The 20814-nt window shown below is 49.8% G+C and overlaps 1 protein-coding gene across 12 annotated transcripts in view; it reads right to left on the bottom strand.

Moving 5' to 3' along the window:
• Cacna1a (calcium voltage-gated channel subunit alpha1 A) overlaps positions 1 to 20814 on the bottom strand; it is a 283383-nt gene that overhangs the window by 18321 nt on the left and 244248 nt on the right. For 7 of the 12 annotated variants that reach the window (XM_029532727.1, XM_029532724.1, XM_029532734.1 and 4 more), the window contains 4 exons: positions 11725 to 11875; positions 11082 to 11209; positions 8627 to 8723; positions 5514 to 5619 (listed from right to left, as the gene is read on the bottom strand). In XM_029532727.1, the coding sequence (XP_029388587.1) occupies positions 5514 to 5619; positions 8627 to 8723; positions 11082 to 11209; positions 11725 to 11875 (482 nt within the window). Of the gene's footprint in view, positions 1 to 5513; positions 5620 to 7735; positions 7833 to 8626; positions 8724 to 11081; positions 11210 to 11724; positions 11876 to 20814 lie in introns of all 12 variants that reach the window. The other 5 variants (XM_029532725.1, XM_029532729.1, XM_029532730.1 and 2 more) reach the window with 1 other exon arrangement.

Raw genomic sequence — 20814 nt, 5'->3', positions numbered from 1 at the left:
CCGCCTGCCTCTGCCTCCCAAGTGCTGGGATTAAAGGCGTGTGCCACCACGCCCGGCCTGGGTGGGCTTTTATGGAGGTGAGAGAAAACCTGCGGAAGCCCATCCTTTTTTTTCCTCATGGGAGTCCCAGGGATCAAACTCAGGTTGTCGTCAGCCTTTAGGGCTTTGTGTATTTCTGTGTGGTGTGTCCTCTGTGCACATGTGTGGCCCCCATATCACATGCAGAGGCCAGAGGAGGTGCCCCTATCTACTTGTTCCCTGGAGAGAGGGTCTCTCTCTGAACCTAAAACACAGGAGGGTTTTTTTTTTTTTTCCGAGACAGGGTTTCTCTGTATAGCCCTGGCTGTCCTGGAACTCACTCTGTAGACCAGGCTGGTCTCGAACTCAGAAATTTGCCTGCCTCTGCCTCCCAAGTGTTGGGCGTTAAAACACAGGAGTTACAGGCACATGCAGTAATGCTGTAGGTTGTGTGTGCACACTCGTGTGTGCACGCCCATGTGTGCACGCGAGTCTGCCTGCTGATGATTTTCACGTCCTTACGCTGGCAAGGCAAATGTTTTTTATTCAATCTCCCCTGTCACAACGCTTGTGTTTTAAGTCATGAAACTCGTATTTTGTACGTGGCACAGCTAGTTGATTTAAAAAAAAAAAATCTCCCGATGTTCACAGAGGTAAAGGCCAAGGCTCAGAGTAATGCCAGGGAAGTGGGCAGTTTGAGTCTGTAGGATGTGACAGTCCTCAATTGACGATACAAAAACAAACGCCGGCTTCTGTTTCCATGGGCTGAGCCAGGCAGCAAAGATGGGGTGGGGAACCTGGGTCCTAAACAGTGACACACAACTAGATGCCCACCAAGTAAGACTTGCCATGTGACCTACAACCCTCAGGGTGGCAGGGGAGGGAGGGCTGCTTTCCTCGGCGTGACCCCTCTTGTAAGCCTGCTCTCTTTTTCTCCTCCTGACAGTTTTCTCCCCTCTCTCTCTAGTCCAGGCTGGCCTTGAACCATGATCTTCCTGTCTCAGCCTCTCCTGTACTGAGGCAGCACACGTCTGGCTACTCTGTTTTCTGTGATTTTAAGGTGCCTACTCTGCCCCAGGGCATAGCTTCTTCCCTTTTCTAAGTCTCCTGCAGGGATGGAAGGGACCTTGGGCTTGGTGTCTAAGGAAAAGGTTTTCTTTTTTTTTTTTTTTTTTTACTGTTTTAGGGATGGGACTCAGGGTCTGGAACATGCTGGAAGCTCTCCATCACTGAACTAAACCCTAGTTCTCCCTCCCAGTCTCTTAAAGATTTGTTTACTTATTTATTGTATGTGACTACACCATCGCTGTCTTCAGAGACACCAGAAGAGGGCATCAGATCCCATTACAGATGGTTGTGAGCCACCATGTGTTTGATGGGAATTAAACTCAGGACCTTTGGAAGAACAGTCAGTGCTCTTAACAGCTGAGCCATCTGCCTCTTCCCCCAACCCCCGCCCCAGTTGTCTTATTTTAAGAGAGACCAAGCTGTGCAAGGCTACTCTGTAGCCTAAGCTAGTCTTGAACTTGTGACCTTCCTGCCTCAGCTTGCCAAGGGACTGGGATAACTGCGCTTAGGATCGCTCCACTCCACTCCGGCTCTTTGTCTCAGAAAGTCTGAAGGCTCCTCTCCAGTGCCTGCTTCCTCTCTGTACCCTCAACTGTCTCCTGCCTTTGGCCTCCAGCCTGCCCTTCCTGCCTCTTGCCTGAATCAGAACAAAGCTGTCCCACCCTTCCGTAGCTCACGTCTCAAGTCTGTGGGTATCTCTGGATCTTCTCTCCTTCACAGTCCACATCCACGTGGGAGGGATCCTGTCAGAGTCTCAGTCTAAGCTGCCAGGCTGTCTTCACTTGGGTCATGGTGTAGGTTGGAGTGTGTCTCCTATGAACGGAAGTTTCCTGAAAATGCCAAACTTGTGCTGGAGAGTTACAGATGAACACAAGACTGGGTAGAGTTGGAATGCTGCAGACCAATAGCCCAAATTATCCTGCTTAGTTCTGTCTGGCCACATCACTCACCTCCTCCGTGACATTTGATCTAATGCCATTTTGATTACCAGGTAAAGCCTTGGCAGTTATTATTTTTTGTTTGTTTTAAATTTTATTTAATTTTATGTATATGGGTATTTGGCACGTATGTATGTCTGTCCACACAGAGGCCAGAAGAAGGCATTAGATCCCCTGGGACTGGGGCCACAAACAGTTGTGAGTCACTACATGTGGTTGCTGGGACTTGAAACCTAGTCTCTGGAAGAGCAGCCAGTGCCCTAAAGGCTGGGTGCTGTCTGCAGCCACAGTCCACCGGTTTATTATGCCATGGATGTTGGGTGTTCTCTGTTGTGGTGTGAGCATGGAATGACTCCCAGGTGTTTGCAGAGTTGGTGGCCAGCTGGTGGCGCTCTTTGGGCAGGTTGTGGAACTTTTTCAAGCTGGACCCTTTTAGAGAAGGTAGGCTGCTGGGGGTGTGTAAGTGCTCAGCTTCCCGGCTGGGGACATGATTGGCCTGGGCTGCTCCTGTGGCCCTGTCACCCAGTCTTGCTGGGGACTGTATCCATCTGAAATTGTGAACCAAAGTTAACCCCTTCTCCTCCAAGTTCTTGTCTCGGAGTCATTTACCACGGTGGCAGGGACAGCTGCAAGGCTGCCTCTCATTGTGTCCAAGTGGTTCCTGGGTGTCCGTGTCATGGGTCAGCCCCTTCGCAAGCACTTGGCCTATTCCGCCCTTCCTCACCGCTCTTTCCAGTTTACACTGCATCTGAGAACCTCATTCTGCCAATGCCACCTAGAAGAGCTGTGAGCTCCCTGAAGACTACAGGGTGAAGGTGTTGGGGAATTCCTCACAACTGACAGCAGCCTCATGGAAGAGCCCAAGACAACACATGAATCCCTGGCTTGGAAGGGGTCTTCCAGGGTTAGTTGTGAACGCACTGCGGAGGTGACCACCCAGCCAGCCCTTTGCCCCTTCATATTTCTACCAGCATGAAAGACAGACCTAAGACCATGAGAGGAGCTGACCTCAGACAGAGACCTGGAGCAGCCAGCGGAGCATGGTGGCCATGCCTTTAATCTCAGGAGGCATAGGCAGGTGGACCTCTGCCAGTTGAGTCCAGCTGTGAGTTCTAAGATAGCCAGAGCTACACAGGGACAGAGACAAATAAATGAGCAATAGCAACAAGGACAACCTGATTCAAAGTCCAGTTGGATGTGGTGACCATGTCTTTAATGCCAGCACTCAAGATGCAGCAGCAGTCACATCTCTGTGAGGGTTTTGTTGTTGTTTTGTTTTTTGAGACAGGGTTTCTTTGTGTAGCCCTGTGGAACTTGCTCTGTAGACCAGGCTGGCCTCAAACTCAGAAATCTGCCTGCTTTTTTCTCTATAATACTGAGAGTAAAGGCATACAGCACCACTGCCTGGTGGATCTCTGTGAGTTAAGGCTAGCCTGGGGTACAATATCGAGCTCCAAGCCATCAAGGGCTGCAGAGTAAGAGCCTGTCAGAGAGAGAGAGAGAGAGAGAGAGAGAGAGAGAGAGAGAGAGAGATTCTACCAGTTAACAGAGAATGTGAAACTTTCGGGGAGGGAGCCGGACAGATTGCTCAGTGGTTATGCACACTTAAAGCTCCTGCAAAGGACCCAATTTTGATTCCCAGCACCTACACTGGGCAACGCACAACTGCCTGTAACTCCAATTCCCCAGGCACCTGACTTCCTCTGACACTAGGCACACATATGGTATACAGGCCTACATTCAAGCATCAATTCACATACACATAAAATAACAGGAAGTAGATCTTTTTAAAAAAATGTTTAAAAAATAAATCAACACAAAAGAGAGGGAAGGGGATGTTAAGTTGGTAGAAAGCCTGCCTGGTGCATGCGAAGTCCTGGTCCATTCGTCCCTGGGGCTTAATAAACTGTGTGTAAGGTTGTGCACTTATGTATAATAATAATAAATAAATCTTTTTAAAAAAAGAGGGAACAAATGCCACCGCTAGCACTCTGGAAGGAGGGGCAGTCAGATCTCTGAGTTCGAGGCCAGTCTGGTCTACAGAACAAGTGCCAAGATAGCCAGGGCTACACAGAGAAACTCTGTCCCCCAAAATCAAAATAAGTAAATTAATTAATTAATTAAAATAATAAAAAAGAGAGGTAGGGAATGTCAGAAAGTAGGTAAGAGAGGGATAGAGGATGTTTGTGCCCTGAAGACAGAGCCTGAGGAGTCAAACTCTCCTCAGCTGCCCACACGCGTCTCTCCTCTCCTCCAGCCTCTCCTGCTCTCTTCTTTTACTCTCTTCTCTAATCTCCAAATAAAATTCTGTCTCGAAGAAAGCTTACAGATTCTAGAGAGGAGAAAGCTCTGACCTTACCTGAGCTGTCTGGCTGAAAAATCTGATTATGGGGTCTCTTGAGAGCAACCAGAACTCTTGGAGATTTTTAAAAAATTACATTTATTTCAGTGTGTGTGTGTGTGTGTGTGTGTGAGTGTGTGTGTATGTATGTGTGTGTATGTATGTGTGTATGTGAGTGTGTGTGTGTGTGAGTGTGTGTGTATGTATGTGTGTGTATGTATGTGTGTATGTGAGTGTGTGTGTGTGAGAGTGTGTGTGTGTATGTATGTGAGTGTGTGTGTGTGTGTGTGTGTGTGTGTGTATGTGTGTGTGTTGGGGGCAGGCTGGGTATGCCACAGCCTACACATAGAAGGGTGAAACCAGCTCTTAACAACTGAACTCAGGTCATAGGTTAGCCAAACTTGGATGCGAGTGCTTTTACTCACTGGACCATCTCGCCATCCTGTCTCTTCTTCATAAAGCACCTTGTCCCAGCTAGTTCATGACAGTATTAAACTTTAGGCTAATGGAGGCTAGTGAGATAGCTCAGTGGGTAAGAACATCTGATTGCTCTTCTAAAGGCGCAGAGTTTGAATCCCAGCAACCACATGGTGGCTTACAACCATCCTTAACGAGATCTGACTCCCTCTTCTGGAGTGTCTGAAGACAGCTACAGTGTACTTACATATAATAAATGGATCTTTAAAAAAAAAAAAAAGTTAGGCTAACGTAGGACCTAACCTCCCTCTTCCCACTGGGTTGTCTCATTCCGGTGTGACCTGAGTCAGCTCAGCAGGGCCCCATGTGGTTCCTTTTCCTTGCTCCTTTCATTTCCCACCTCTCAGGGCTTTGGCACACAGGCTGCTCTCAGCCTGGGGGGTCCTTTCCCGTCTGTGTCCACACAACTCCTGGTACCACCTACATCGGAGACTTGGGTGGTCTTTTTTTTTTTGTATGTGTAAAACCGCTCATCCCCTTGGTTGGAGAGGTGTCTGGCACACCTGAGCTGTGCACTAAATGTTTGCCCAGATGCAAGAATGAAGAACTAGTTAAGAACAGTGCCCCCCCCCAACCCACCAGGAAGTGTTCGGCTCTTCTGCTTCCCCCTCCAAAGCATCATCTATTCCCCCACCCCACCCCCATCCCCTCAGATCGGTGGCTTGCCTTACCCTTGGCAATTTTGATATCCAGGGCGGTTCGGATCAGAGCCATCAGGGTGGAGTTGAAGTGAACTGTGTTGTCATCTGCTACCGGCAGGTCCATGCGAAGGAGTCTCTACAGAAAACCCCAGGTGAGGACAGTCATTCTCAGGCCCTACCAGCACCTTGCAAGCCAAATTCACCTGACCCAGGAAGCCCCAGGAAGAACTCTGAAGTTGGAGCAACTCCCTCTATGGTCACCGAAGTCAGCGCAGGATTTCTCATTTCCCCTGCATGGAGCCTCAAAGGAATCCAGGGCTTTCCACGCTGCTGTCCCTACCTTGTCATGCTTCCCCCCCCCCCCAAAGTCTTCCTCCAGCCTTGGCTTCCTGAGTAGCTGGGATGCCAGGGCCTGCCACCATTTTTAACCCAAGTATCTATTTGTTTGTTTCTGTTTTGAATACTGCCTGTGGGACCTGAGGTCCAGGGGTCCGGAGTTCCTGCCCCCCCAGGTTCTTGCCCTGCCTCAGAGTTCTTCTCAGAGGCTCCCTCTCACGTCCACCCAAAGAGAAAGAGCAGAAGGCAGATGTCAGCAGCATGTGCGTGCAGCAGCCTCGAGGTGGGGTCCACGGCCACAGCCGCCGCTCCCCGCCCCCACCCCCTGCTCGGCCCAGAACGGGCAGATGGTAGGCACCCAGCCGCACCATTCCATCCTCAGAAGCGACAGGCACCTCCCCACGCAGGCCCCTGGTGGACATGCAGCGAGGCCTACACAGAGCGGTACAAACGGGCACATGCAGACGGAATCTCGAGACTCATTCATAGCTCCGTGGGAAGTGACTGTCGGGGCTCGCCGGATCATGGCTGTCTGTGCAGTAGCAGGGAAAGGGGACGAGGGGCATTCCTGAGGCCCAGGGAAGGAATTCTGTGTCCCAGACAGGGGTTCTGCCTTGCTTGGTGGCTTGGGGAGGGGGTAATGTTGGGCTTCGATGTGCCATCGGCTTGGGGAGAAGATGTTAAGGGCAAGTCTGGGGCTCACCAGGGAATTCACAGAGTGGGAGCCAGTAAACCAGGGGTAGGGTAGGAAGTGGGATGGTGGAGTTGGGCTGGGACGGAGGCAGTGTGCACAGCTGGGCCGGCGTGCACTGCACAAAGGGCTCCTAGCTGGGAGAGCACAGGCTGCGCAGCAGGAAAGTATTCTCTGTAGCACACTTTTCCCGGCAGTGTTGTGAAAACACGCTACTTTAAATGTACACAAAGGTGCCTCAGGGAGCAAAGGTGGCTTCACACAGAGATCAAGACGGGGCGGGGGTAGGGGTGGGACAAGAGGGACACTTGTAGGGAGAGGCTGAAATCTGAGAGGGAAACCGCCACGTCGGGCTTGGGGTAATCCGGAAGGGAGAAGGGGACACAGATGGAGGGGGAGGCTGGGCTACGGAGTCACTTCTGGGGCATGGGGTTTGAAGGTCATCCCTGGCCATCTCGAGGATGAACTGAGGGAGCAGATGTCCTCCAGGGCCGGGGGAGATTCCAGGACAGAAGTCTAGAGGAGCAGCAATTTCCTTGCTCCCTCAGCTGGCATACGCCCCTCCCACCCCCAGGCCCCTCCAAGGCAGCGTGCAAGGCCTGATTGGTGCACCACGTTCGGGGTTGGGGCGGCTGCAGCCCTCCTGCTTGCTCTGAAACAATGGAGTGGAGAGGCATGTTGGGGCATCTTGGGTAGATGGGTGGCGTGGTTCAGGGCTGGGAAGACAACTTCAGGGCGGGGGCGGGGTGGGGGGAAGGGAGGGGGGAACTCAGCTGTGAGAGGTGTCAGATCTCCCGGGCCCTAAGTCAGAGGTCAGCTTCAGATGTGGGTGGGGAGGTCAGGGCCTAGGGCTCAGGGCACAGAACGCAGTCTGGCCTGGGCCTGGAGGGACCGGGCATGTTTTTTGGATGGGCAGAGGCGTACAATTTGGCTTCCCAAGGGTGGTCATGTGGGTGCTAGGGGGATTGTAGTTCTCCCTCCCCCTCCCCGTGGCTTGTCGGCCATAATGGAGTCTCAAAACACGCAGACACTCATCAGAAAGGACACAGCGCACTGCTGAGAGTTGAGGGACGCTCATGACTCAGTTACTCGAGAAAAGAAAAAAAGAAAAAAAAAAAAAAAGAAGAAGAAGAAGAGGAATGTTGGCAGAAGACTCGTCGGGTGTTGTAGTCACCACCGAGAAATCCCCAGGTCTGGGACATCGGCGTTGGCAAAGATAGACTACCTTGTAAGCCACTCTGGCCGGACACTTCTTCCCCAGGCCCAGGGGCGGGGACATGTGTCTCAGCATCTGATACATGTCCGGGTAAGGCATGCGACCCCTGGCAGCACCAAAAACAAAAAACAGGACGGGTGGGTGGGGCAGAGAACCAAAAGGGTGAGGGGAAAGGCGGAGAAGAAACAGAAAAAGAAGAAAAAAAAAAAGAAAAAAGAAAAAAGAAAAAAAAAACCACACGAGCCGAAAAAATAGAGAAAGAGGCAGAGGACAATAAAATGGATATATTAAATAAATGGAAAAGAGGAGAAAAATGGAAGAAAAGGTAATTAAAAATGATTATTTCACTGCTTACAAGCAGGCAGAGAGAGAGAGAGAGAAAAGAGAAACAGTCAGATTCCACTTGGGCTCCAAGCTGTGGCTCAGCTAGGCGCAGAGCTGCAGGGTCTTACTGTTTAGGGGCCGAGTGTCTGGTTTGGCTGAGGCTGGTCTCTGAGGGGGCCTGGGTGAGGAGTTAGGGCGGGGCGGGGCGGGGCATGGCCGACGGGAAGAGGGCTGGAGGCCTCAGGAGTCAGGGAGTGGGGAGGAGGGAGTTGGGAGAGGGAAATGCAAAATTACAACTCCCCCAAGGGATGCATCTGATTTGGGGGTGTCATTGAGACCACGGGATGGCAGCTGTAGCTACGAGCAAGCACAGATGTTCGGAAGGAACGGGGAGGTGTGTCCCATGCGTCGTGGAGTCTGCATGACCGCATTCTGGAGGCTAAGAGTTTGCTAGTTTAATGCAAGAGAGAGAGATGGCTCTGTTTTTGAGAAATATATATATATGAAATATATATATGGAAGACCCCAAGCCACACTCATTCAACTGATGCTAGCAGGTTTTAGTGGAAATCAAACCTTGCAAGCAACCCTATGAGGACATTTCTTGCCTAAGCCGAGAGGGGGCGATATTACTCGCAATAAACTGTACATGTCCTTATAGTGAATGCGGCCGCTGAAAGGAGAAGAGAGGGGTTAGTGGAGGTCCTGGGTGGGTCCCCATGAGAAGGGCTCCCCAAGCACACAGAGAGACCTGGGAGATGAAGCTGAGGTCTCTTCCTTTGAAGGCGTGGGAACCTGGGACAGGTAAAGGCTTTGATGCATTTACAGACGTTTATGCACCTGACCTTAGGGACAGAGGTTTTTATGGGGCGTGGGCGCTGGGGGTTCTAGGTAGTGGCCTTTCTACCCAGGGCTCCTTTGTGCATCTATTTCCTTTCGCATTTACATAGGCTACACTGATGTGGGTGGGTAAACGGCCTAAAGGAAGGGACAGCATCCCACTGTAGTGACCTAAAATCAAAAAGGAAGAGTTAAAATAGGCCCCCAAACCAGCCCCAGCAACATGCCTTGCCCAAGCCTCTCCAACTCAAGGAGGGCTTGTCTGGGGCTGCTGCCATCAGACAGACAGACAGACAGCTCTCTGCAATTTCTTGTGGGTCTCTCCTCCACAGCTGAGGCCAATGGAAGCAGAGCACAGACCACTAGGGGGCCCCACCCACCAAACACTCCTTCCTCTCTGTGCCCAGAATGAGCTAGCATCCTTGTTCTGCCACTTCAGAGCTTCAGAACACTCCATGGAGTCTAAGAGATGTGTGATCTCCTGTGGGTTAGTGGACAGTGTGCTGGGAGTCTCTGTGAGATAGGGAGACTTAACCTTGCCTTCATCAGTAGGATGCAAGCTCTCCTCCCCCGTTCCCGTGTGACCTGCCTGTGTCGTGACCTGCCGGCGTGACCTGCCTGTGTGATTTGCCAGAAGATTTTTATTTTATTTTTCCAGGTGTGGGAGACGGAGGCAAGAGTCTGCCATCCAGCCACGTTCTTAGACCCTGACATTTTTATTTTAATAAGAAAGGTACTGTTTACTTATGTACATGTGTGTGGGGCCTACAGAGGCCAGAAGAGGTCTTAAGATCACCTGGGGCTGGAGTCCAAGACACTGGACCCAGGTTCTCTGCAAGGGCAGCAAGTGTTTTTCACCACGGAGCTGTATCTCCAGACCCATTTTTAAATCAAGAAATTATACTCTGTGTGTGTGTGTGTGTGTGTGTGTGAGAGAGAGAGAGAGAGAGAGAGAGAGAGACAGACAGACAGACAGACAGACAGACAGAGACAGACAGAGAGAGAGAGAGACAGAGAGACAGACAGACAGAGAGACAGAGAGACAGAGACAGACAGAGAGAGAGAGAGACAGACAGACAGACAGACAGACAGACAGACAGACAGACAGACAGAGACAGAGAGAGAGCAATGTGTGGGAGTTGCTTCTCATCATAGGTGGATGCCGGTGACTGGACTCAGGTAGGCAGGTAGGTAGCAAGAGCCTTCACACACTGAGGCAGCTGGCTCACCCAAACATTTTATTTGGGAGTGGGGCTAATGGCCCTCAAACTCCTGATCCTTCTGCCTCAGTTTTCTAAAAGCTGGGTTTATAGTTGTATACCACCATGTTTGCCTCTTTTTGTAAGCAGCTTTTCCTCCTCCTCCTCCTCCTCCTCCTGGTCTTCCTCTTCCTCTTCCTCCTCCTTTCTCTTCTTCTTCTCCTCATTATCATCAGCATTGGGTTTTGAAACAGAGTTTCTATGTGTAGTACTGACTATCCTGAAACTCCCTGTGTGCCACATGCTCAGCTTTTTATTTGAAACAGTCTCATATATTATGTAGTTTTGTCTGGCCTAGAAAACACTGTGTAGATCATGTTGGCCTCAAATTCAAAGATCCATCTGCCTCTGCCTCCTGTTTTCTGGGATGAAAGCTGTGTGCCACCATGCCTGGTTTGCTTTGATTGTTTTTAAAACAAAGTCACTTGTTGCCCAGGCTGGCCCTTCACTCCTGATTCTTCTGCATCAGCCTTTTGAGTGCTGGGATTGACCACAGGTGTCAACATGCCCGGGCCTGCTCTAAGTTTTGAACCTGATTCTGCCACTCTGACCCTAGGGCATGTGCCAGGGTGGGCCAGTATTGCTCCTGCACTCCCTGGCGAATAAAGCCCAGAGGTCCTACCATAAGATAGGCTACCACCACAGAGGCCTAACCATAAGAGACCAGAGGAGTTGTGGGGGTCGGGGATCCTTGAAAATCTTCATAGTTGATTAACTCCATCTGGAAAGGCTTGGGCTTGGGCTTGGGCAAGGGGTGGAATGTGCCCCACCTTGGGTAGTGAGATAGTCATGATTCCTACCCTGGACTCACTCGTGAGGTCCCTGCTGAGATCCTAGGACTCAGTGTCCCACACCTGTGACCTGATTTCGTTCTTGTCCCCGTTTCGGGAGGAGGTGACAATACAGCCAGAAGATCTGAGATGGCTCCTTACCAGGCAGCAGGGTCATACTCTGCCCAGACACGCACATATTCATCCAGGTGGTGGGGGCCCAGGATGGAGGAATCTCGGGTGAGGTACTCGAAGTTGTCCATGATGACAGCAACAAAGAGATTCAGCATCTGGGAGCCAATGGGAGTAGAGAGGAGACCGTAGGGGTAAGGGCAGGGACATGGAGACCCAATGGGAAAGAGGAAGAGACCAGATAAAAGGAAACAGACATTAAAAAATGCCCACTCACAAGGCCCATGAGAGCGTAAGCTAAGGACAAAGGGAGAGAGAGATGGATGGACACACAGAGGCAAAGCCTGAGAGAGATGGCACAGTGGGAGGTAAGGGCTATGTGAGCTGGGGCCAAAGCCAGGGCCTGCTATGGTCCAAATCCTCCCCTCACGGCCAAATTCAGATTCTCTTCAGGAGGCAGTATCTACTACTCAGAGTAAGGGAGCCGCGGCGTTCCTTAAGATCCTATAGCACGCAGACCCACAGCCACAATCCAGATGTCACCACACGGGAGACAACGGCAGTGGCAGGGGGTGAGCAAGTCTTCTACTCCAGTCCCAGTTTCTAGGGATTCATTGGCCTGAGTCAGTGCCAGGGGTGAAGACATGGCCCTCCTCTGCGTGCGCAGACTCACCAGAAACGAGCACAGGAAGATGAATGAGACAAAGTAGAAGTACGCAAACTCGTTGCCGCAGTCCGCTGTGTGGATCCCGGAGTTCTTATCGCACGGCTTCCCGCTGAGGCAGGAGAGCATGATGTTGTGCCACGCTTCTCCTGTGGCGCTCCTGAGGATACGCAGCATCAGTGATCTGGGCTCCGGCCCCAGATGGACACTACTGCCTCCCTAGAGGGGTAAGGCCTGAGGCTCTGGGCTAGCCAGTCAAGGGTTCGAGGCCCAGGGGACCCTCCCCTTTCCCTAAGTGCTCAAAGGGCCACGTTCAAGCCTGGTTGTGCCTTAAATGTCCACGGGGAGGCGTCAGTGAGGTAGCTCAGTAAGCACAAGGCCTGCTCACCTGAGTTTAGCCTTGGGACCCACACTATAAAAAGGGGAGAAGTGACTTCCACAAGCTGCCCTTGATCTCTTCCTATGTGCCACGACAGGTGCACCCACACCCATTAAAACTCTATACGTGTAAGGAAAATAAAAGCAAGTCCGCAGCAAGCACTGAAATGTCTGGGGACACCTGTGTGATTCAAAAACTTTCTTCTCTCCATGGGCCCATCTCATCACGCTGTCTCCAGGTTGCTGCTTCTGGTGTGCCAGACTCTTCCTCGTCTGCAAGCATATCAGTCAGGGTCCTGCCTCCTCAGGGAGTCTGCTCTGGCTGTGTGTTCTGCCTAGATGTCCCTCCCAGGATCTCTCCTGTAAAAGATCTCTCTCCTGCTATGTAGTCTAGGCTGGTCTCAAGTTTTCAGTCCTCCTGCCTCATCTTCTGTGTGCCAGGACCGCAGGTGACCACCACCAGCCCGCTTCCCACTCTCTCTGAGCCTTGTCTTAACCACTTTAGCAGCCTCAGTAATTAGCTAACCAGCAGTATTCCTCTAGAGAGACTGTAAGCTCTACAGGGCTGTGTTTGTATTTTTCCTCTGCCACACTCTTAGCTGTAGCCTAGTTCCCACGAGACATGTGGGACACGCTAGCTACTCAGCCAAGTGTCTGTTGGCTCAAGGAACATCCCACAGGCAGCCAGGATTAAGAACCAGACATCTAGCTAGACCTGGTGGCACACGACTTTAATCCCAGCGCTTGGGAGGCAGAGGCAGGCAGGCAGAGCTTGAGTTTGAGGCTAGTCTGTTTACAGAGCGATTTCCAGGACACTCAGGACTACACAGAGAAAACCTGACTCAAAAACAAACAAACAAACCAAAAAAAAAAAAAAACCAAACAAACAAAAGCCAACAAAACCCCAAACATCTGACTCCACAGGTCTCATTCCCTCATATGTGGAAGAAACTTTTTCCTAAATCAAAAGTTGGCTGGCTAAGGCATTATCTTTACTGAACTGTGGTCTTTGTGCCAACTAGCCAGTCACATCAGATTGTGAAGCCAAGCTCCCACCAATGGGATGCTGTCACTACCTATGTCAGGGATAAAAGACAGAAGCCATCTTGGTCTCAGTGTGGTTGATAGACCAGCTTGGGTTTTGGCCCATACTTTGTACAAGAAGAATTGCCTTGCCCAGCTATGTCTGCATTGCTGCATTGCTGGTGTGCTCCTTTATGGGACATGGAGATTATTCTTTGTTTCTAACAATTGGGGGGCTTGTCTGGAATTTCAAACCCGTCTGGGAGAGTGTTCAGATTCTCTTCCTTGGGAGACACATCTGGTGTGCCGTGGTGGCTCCCAGGGTCTCAGGTTAAGATTGGAAAGGGCCCAGGAAAAGTACACATCACAGTTGGCCGTCGCCGGGACACTGTGGTTGTACCCCTAAGTGGCTCTAAAGGACTCTCAATTTGGATGTGAGGAAATCTCCTCCTTAGGGGTGGGGTGGAGATGGGGACAAGAATGGGAAACAATCAGGTCAGACTGAGCTCCAAGAAACAGAGAGGAGACAGCCCCAGACCAGGAACCTGGCTTTTGCTGTCCCCCAGGCTCCCCTATTCCATTCCATATACCCCTCCCCTGGGAGACTGAGGAGAGAACCTCAGTTTAGCTCGCTTTCTTCCACTCTCTCTGGGCACGCATTCTCCTTTCTTTACTCTCCACATGGTCCCTAGAGAACCTGGGAGGTCATGGATTGGGATTCGGGGAGGAAGGAAAACAGCCACATTGTATACTTAGAGCGGATACTTCCGTAGGCCCCATGACCCCAGGCAGCTGCTTTTCTGACTGGGTAAAAGTGCCTCTCAGGGCTACTATGGTTTTAAATCAGGATTAACTATTTTAATACATTGTTTTGTTTCGTTTTTGGTTTTTGAGAGAGGGGTTTCTCTGGGTAGCCCTGGCTATCCCGGAAGTGGTTCTGTAGATCAGGCTGGCTTCAAACTCACAAAGATCCACCTGCCACTGTTTCCTGAGTGTTGAGATTAAAGGTGGGGCACCAACTAGGCCCATAATGGTATTGTTGTTGTTATTATTTGCACTATCCTGAGTGTGTAGTTTAAACTGGGCTTTCTTCTTTGAAGGTGGTGTCCAGTATCTCCCTCTAAGGCAAACAACTGTCATCTTTTTGAGACTAGCTGTGTCTGGTCATGAAGGAGCATTGGGGGCTACAGAGGCAGCTCAGCAGCCAAGAGGATTCGCTAAGGATAATCACAATAGGCAGGCTACCCGTGGATAGAGCAGGCCATGGGGGAGGCGTCAGCCCTGCATGGAGAACCACGGGCAGCTAAGGGATGCTGAGAAATGAAAAAGAGTCTCCTCCAGGCAAGGGCACATCCACAGGTTCTCCAACACCACACGCTCAACACCCACACAAGCAACAATACAGGCTGAGCAGGTGGTATGTATGCATTTAGGAATAGATTTATGTAAATAATGACAATTGAAGAAAAAGAAAAGAGGCCATAAATTTAAAAGAGAATAAGAAGGGCATGGGGAGGATTTGGAGGAAGAAGAGGGAATGGGGAAATGATGTGAATATGTTATAATCTCAAGAAGTAACAAAGAGAAAGGGCCTGCTGCTCTTGCAGGGCAGCAGAGTTTGGTTCCTGGCCCCCACAGCTGCAGCCTACAATAACTCCAGTTCTAGGTGCTCTGGAATGAATTTTAGAAGAGCCATTGCCCTGAGCATTTATTCTGGAGTGATGGCCACTTAGTCCTTGTAGCAATCTTTTGTAAATTATCAGTAATTGTTATTTAGGATTTATGGGGTTGCTCTTCCTTGGGAATTTCAGAGCCTTTGCATGACCTCAGTTGTAAGACACTTCTGGCAAACCAGGACTTCCTGTAATGGCTGATAATTGCTTAGGTCCCTTCGACAATTCTTAGATCAGATAAGAGGTTTCGGTATGTGGGAATTGACTTGATATCAGACCTTTTGTGTAACAATCAATAAAAGGGCTTCTTCGAGGCTGTAGAGTTTAGTTCAGCAGAGGTGGCTCTCCCTGCTGCAAGGGGGGCCTCAGTACATCCTGCAGCGCTCAGTCAGAACACCGACAGGGCTGACGCCTTCATTCACCCTTGAGGACTACTGTGTGCATTTGGCGAACATTTGCGCACACACACCCACACACAAATAAATCAATAAATCTGGAGTTGCTGACTATTGATGTTCCTACACGGAGGAGGGCGTGGCAGGGTCACTGGACCCTTGCTGAGTATCCGCCCCTCCTCCCAGCCAGCTGTGTGCAGTTCTGTTCTAACTGCACTTGGCCTTGGGATCTCGGGGAGGAGTTGGGGTATAAAGGCAGGGGAAGACAAGAGAGAAGGCCTATGAAGCTGTGGGAAGCCATTATCCATTCTGAGTGCAGACTTCCCAGTGTGGCTTTAGGTCACCCAAGCTCTTGTCAGGAAGCCCTCTCCATGCCCTGTAAGCCCTACAAAGTCATTTGTCCCCCAGGGTGACTTGGTTTGTCATTAAAACCTTAGGAGAAGTGGATAGCTATTGCTATTCTTCTCCCAGGGAAAACATCCTCCCAACAGGTGGCAAATTTATTTCTTAACATTATTATGTTTCATGGTGTTAAGAAAGATAACTGAGAGGGCTGGAGAGATAGCTTAGTAAGTAAGCGCACTGACTGCTCTTCCAAAGGCCCTGAGTTCAAATCCCAGCAACTACATGGTGGTTCACAACCACCCGTAATGAGATATGACGCCTCCCTCTGATGTGTCTGAAGACAGCTACAGTGTACTTATGTATAATAAATAAATCTTAAAAAAAGAAAGATAACTAATAGGCAAAAGAAAATGTTAGTAGGTGGCAAAAATGGAAATAGCTTTAGTAAAGGAGACTTAAGATGGCCAGATGTTTCCAGAGTGGAAAAGAAAACATGAAAGCCTACGCAACTTATGAAAGGACTGAGTTAGTTACGTAAGGTTTGTAAAAGATGAGACTTAGGGATTATGTATGTAACATTAACATTTCTAAGGTCAAAGTCCAATGCATTGATGTCCAATGTCTGTTTAAATCAATGGTATTATTGATCCATTCTTGACTGGATCCATAAGGACTGGCTCTAAAAAAGGACAAACATGTAGGCCTGATGCATGTTTCTTGTAAAAGTGGCTTGTTTTTGTCCAGGTCAACACAGTAGTTAAATTCCCGACTGCTGTATCTGCCCTTCTGGGCGGTCAACAGCCATACTCGGAGGCCTATATGGGTGTGGATTAAAAGACAATACCCCCCCCCCCATTTCCTTACAAGGTCAACTAGATTCTAGGACACCATGGGTATCCTGTAACTATAGGGGAGACACCTGGTCTCTTGTTCAGGGAGGCCACAGAGACCCACTCAGCGACTCTAACCAGTGTCCTGCCTATACAGAGGAGTCAACACAGAGAGTCCCCAGGCTTCCGGTGAAGTCCTGTTCAAGCAAGGCCTCTGACTTGTCCTCACATAGATGGAGCTACCACCAAAGGAGCCAGCGGTCCCCCAGCGGTCCCTCTCAAACCTGAGTGGACCGTGAGGAGCAGACCCTTCACTGGGCTTGACAGCATCAAAGAAAAGAAACAGGGCTGGTGAGATGGCTCACAGTGTAAGAGCACTGACTGCTCTTCCAAAGGTCCTGAGTTCAAATCCCAGCAACCACATGGTGGCTCACAACCATCTGAATGAGATATGACACCCTCTTCTGGTGTGTCTAAAGACAGCTACAGTGTACTTACATATAATAATAAATAAATCTTAAAAAAGAAGAAACAAAGAAAGTGATTAATTTTGGCCATCTGCATGGTCTTAGCTGTCCAACAAGAAAATATAACAGAAGAGCAAGGGGTTGCACTTAGACATGGTGCTGATACAATGGTGCATGCCTTTAGTCCCAGCACTCGGAAGGCAGAGGCAGGCTAATCTTTCTGAGTTCAAAGCCAGACTGGTCTATGTAGCCAGAGCTACATGGTGAGACCATGTTTCAAAGAAGGAAGGAAGGAAGGAAGGGGAAAGGGAGAGAGAGAGAGGGGAGGGAGGGAGGGAGGGAAGAAGGAAGGAAGGAAGGAAGGAAGAAGACAGTGGTGCTCAGGCCTTCCTGTTTGCTTTGAATGATTGATATATTTTATTTTGTGTGCATTGGTGTTCTGCTTACATGTATGTCTGTGTGAGGGTGTCAGATCCCCTGGAAGTAGAGTTACAGTCAGTTGTGAGCTTCGAATGAGAGTCTGGGAATGGAACCCAGGCTCTTAACTGCTGAGCCATCTCTCAAGTTCTTTCTTTCTTTGTTTCTTTCTTTGAGACAGGGAACTTGCTTTGTAGGCCAGGCTGGCCTTGAACTCAGAGATCCACCTGCCTCTGCCTTTGCCTCCTGAGTGCTGGCATTAAAGGTGTTTCCTTTTTCTAGAGCCATCTGGGAGGGCCCTCACACTGTGATTCTCATCAACCCAACAGCTGATATAATATGGTTGACAGTATGATATACTGCCTGAAAATAGACCCGGGGTTCATCACTGTTGAACCACGGTTGACAGTGTGATAATACAGCCTGAAAACAGACCCGGGGTCATCATTGTTGAACCAGGCCATGAAGGCCAAAAGAGAAGTGAGAATGAGCCCAGTCTCTTGTGAGCCCATCTATAGATTCTAAGGGACTTGGATCTGGGCTTGGCTTCTGGCCCATGATTCCTGCCTAGGTTGCTCTCTGCTGCTTTTACTTCTCCCTCACATCTCTTTCCTCACACCAAAGGTCCCTTCCCTCCCTACATCTGACAGTAGAGCTCAGACGTGCTCTCTGGATGGGTACACCACGTGATACTGTCAATACAGCTGCCGGGAGAGCCAGATCGGTTATTGCCACAAATTCACAATAGCATTTAGGGTTACCTCCTCCAGGGCTGGTAAGAACAGGAGTTTAGGGTAAAAAGACCAACAGAAACACATTTTCTTTTGTTGTTTTTGTTGGCTAAAAGCCAAAACTATCCTTGTGCTTCTTAGCAGCCCCACCCTTCATTAGAGACCAGTTATGCTGTGCTGGCTAGTCTGATGTCAACTTGACACTAGAGTTATCTGAAAGGAGAGAACCTCTATCGAGAAAATGACTCCATGAGATCCAGATGTAATGCATTTTCTTAATTAGTGATCAATGGAGTTGGCCCCAGTCCTTTGTGCGTGGTGCCTTGCCTGGGCTGGTGGTCCTGGCTTCAATAAGAAAACAGACTGAGCAAGCCAGGGGAAGTGAACCATCAGCAACACCCATCCATGGCCTCTACATCAACTCCTGCCTCCAGGTTTCTGCCCTGCTTGAGTTCTTGTCCTGACTTCCTTCCATGACGGACTATGATCTGGAAGTGTAAGCCAAATAAACTCTTCCCTCCCCAGCCGGCTCTTTTGGTCAAGGTGTTTGTTTGAGCAATGGAAACCCTAACTGAGACCTATGTCGAAGTGTCTTGGGGGCCCTGAACTTTGGTCAGTTTCCTAAATGGTCCCAGGGTTACCAACTCAGCAGAGAGAATAATAAAGTAGCATTCTTCTGGATAGTTTCATGTCAACTTGATACAAGCTAGTGTAACCTGAGAGGAGGGGACATCAATTTAAGAAAATACCTCCATTAACCCAGGCCTAGAATGACAAACATGGTATGTACTCACTTGTAAGTGGATATTAGCTGTCAAGTACAGGATAACCATGTCACAACCCACAGACTCAGAGAAGCTAAGTAACAAGGAAGGCCCCCCGGGGGGGGCACATGAAGCTCCCTCCCTGAGAAGGGGAAACAGGATAGATATCACAGGTGGGTGGGGGTCAGAGGTAGATAAGGGAACAGGAGGGGTCAGATGTGGGGAGGACAGAGGGAGAAAATACTGGGAGAAGCAACTGGAATGTGGTGGGCATCTCTGGGATAAACTAGAAATCTAGTGAAAGGAAACTCTGAGGAACTGATGCGGGTGACCCTACTCAAGACTTCTAGCAATGGGGGATACAGAGCCTGAACTGGCCATTTCCTGTAACCAGGCAAGACTTCCAGTGGAAAGACTGGAACACTAACCCAGCCATAAAACCCGTGACCTATATACAAGGTGTGCTGGAATAAAGGAGAGAAATTACAGGAACAGTCAATCAATCCAGGAGGAGCTGGATCAATGACTGGTCCAGTCTGAGACCAATGCCAGCAGAGGGAGCCCACCCCTGACATTGCCTGGAAAGCTAGGAACCAAAGGCTGGACAGCCTTCTAGGACAGAAAATGATTCCTAAGGAGACTCTGCTATACTCATAGATTGGTGCCTAGCCCAGTTGTTATCAGAAAAGCTTCACCCAGCAACTGATGGAAACAGAAACCCACAGGCAGACATTAGGCAGAGCCTGGGGAACCCTGCAGAAGACGGAGAGGATTGCGGGAGCCAGAGCGGGTCAAGGACACCACAAGAAGATCCACAGAATCAACCAGCTGGGGTCCACAGGGGTTTACAGAGACTCAACTGGCAACTAGGGAGCTGCTCCGACCTAGGCCCTCCGCACGTATGATACAGTTGTGTAGCTTGGTCTTCCCATGGGGCTCCTGTCTCTGACTCTGCCTACCTTTGGGACCCTTTCCCTCATACTAGGTTGCCTTGTCCAGCCTTGATATGAGGGGAAGTGCCTAGTCTTACTGCAACTTGATAGCCCATGTTTAGTTGCTATCCACAAGAGGCTTGTCCTTTTCTGAAGGAGTGGATGTGCTGAGGGGAGGTGGTGGGGAGGGACTGGGAAGAGAAGAAGGGAGGGGAAACTGGTAGGGAAAAAAGAAAGAAAACATATATAAAAAAAAGAAAGAAAAATGCCTTCATAATAGCTATCTGTAGGCCATTTTCTTAATTAGTGACTGATGGGGAGGGCCCAGTCCATTGTGGGTGGTGCTGTCCCTGGGCTGGCGGTCTTGGGTCAAAAGCAGGCTGACCAAGCCAGGGGGAGCAAGCCAGTGAGCAACACGTCTCCATGGCCTCTGCATGAGCCTCCGGGCTCATTCCTTGTTTGCACTCCTGTCCTGAGTGCCTCCAGTGATGAACAGTGATGTGGAAGTGTAAGCCAGATTAACCCTTGCCTCCCCAAGCTGCTTTGGTTGTGGTGTCTCATCACAGCGACAGTGACCCTAACTAAGACGGCAGCAGCTCCTGTCCTGACTTCCTTCAGTGACGGCCTCTGACACGAAGCCCTTTCTTCCCCCTTCTTGCTTTTGGTCATGGTGTTTCATCACAGCAAAGGAGACCCAAACTGAGTTAAGCAGTAAATGCCTGTTGAGACAAAACTCCTGGTCAAGAGAATAGGCCTTCCTCTTCTTTTTTTTTTTTGAGGCAGGGTTTCTCTGTGTAGCCCTGGCTGACCTGGAACTCTGCCTGCCTCTGCCTCCCGAGTGCTGGGATTAAAGGCGTGTGCCACCACGCCCAGCAACCCCTTCCTCTTTCTATCTAGGGCGAAAACCTCACATTGCACTCGGCCAGGTCAATCAAATGGTTAAGGGACTTCTTCTAGGAAGGTGGGCTTACCTTGGACCATGCTTAATCCATGAAGTTTCTTATTAGAAACTTCAAATGGTCAACGTATGCTGGCTAAGCTGGGGAGGGAGTATAACGGGGCAGGGGGATGGCAAGACACACTTTTTTTTTCCTTCTACTATTAGTCCAGCAAGAGCTCATGTTTTCTTTTTTTTTTTTTTTTT

This window comes from Mus pahari, chromosome 20 (genome assembly GCF_900095145.1).
Source record: "Mus pahari chromosome 20, PAHARI_EIJ_v1.1, whole genome shotgun sequence".
Taxonomy (NCBI): Eukaryota; Metazoa; Chordata; class Mammalia; order Rodentia; family Muridae; genus Mus; species Mus pahari.
The sequence above is the reverse complement of the archived record's forward strand: the minus strand, read 5'-3'. Positions and strand labels throughout refer to the sequence as shown.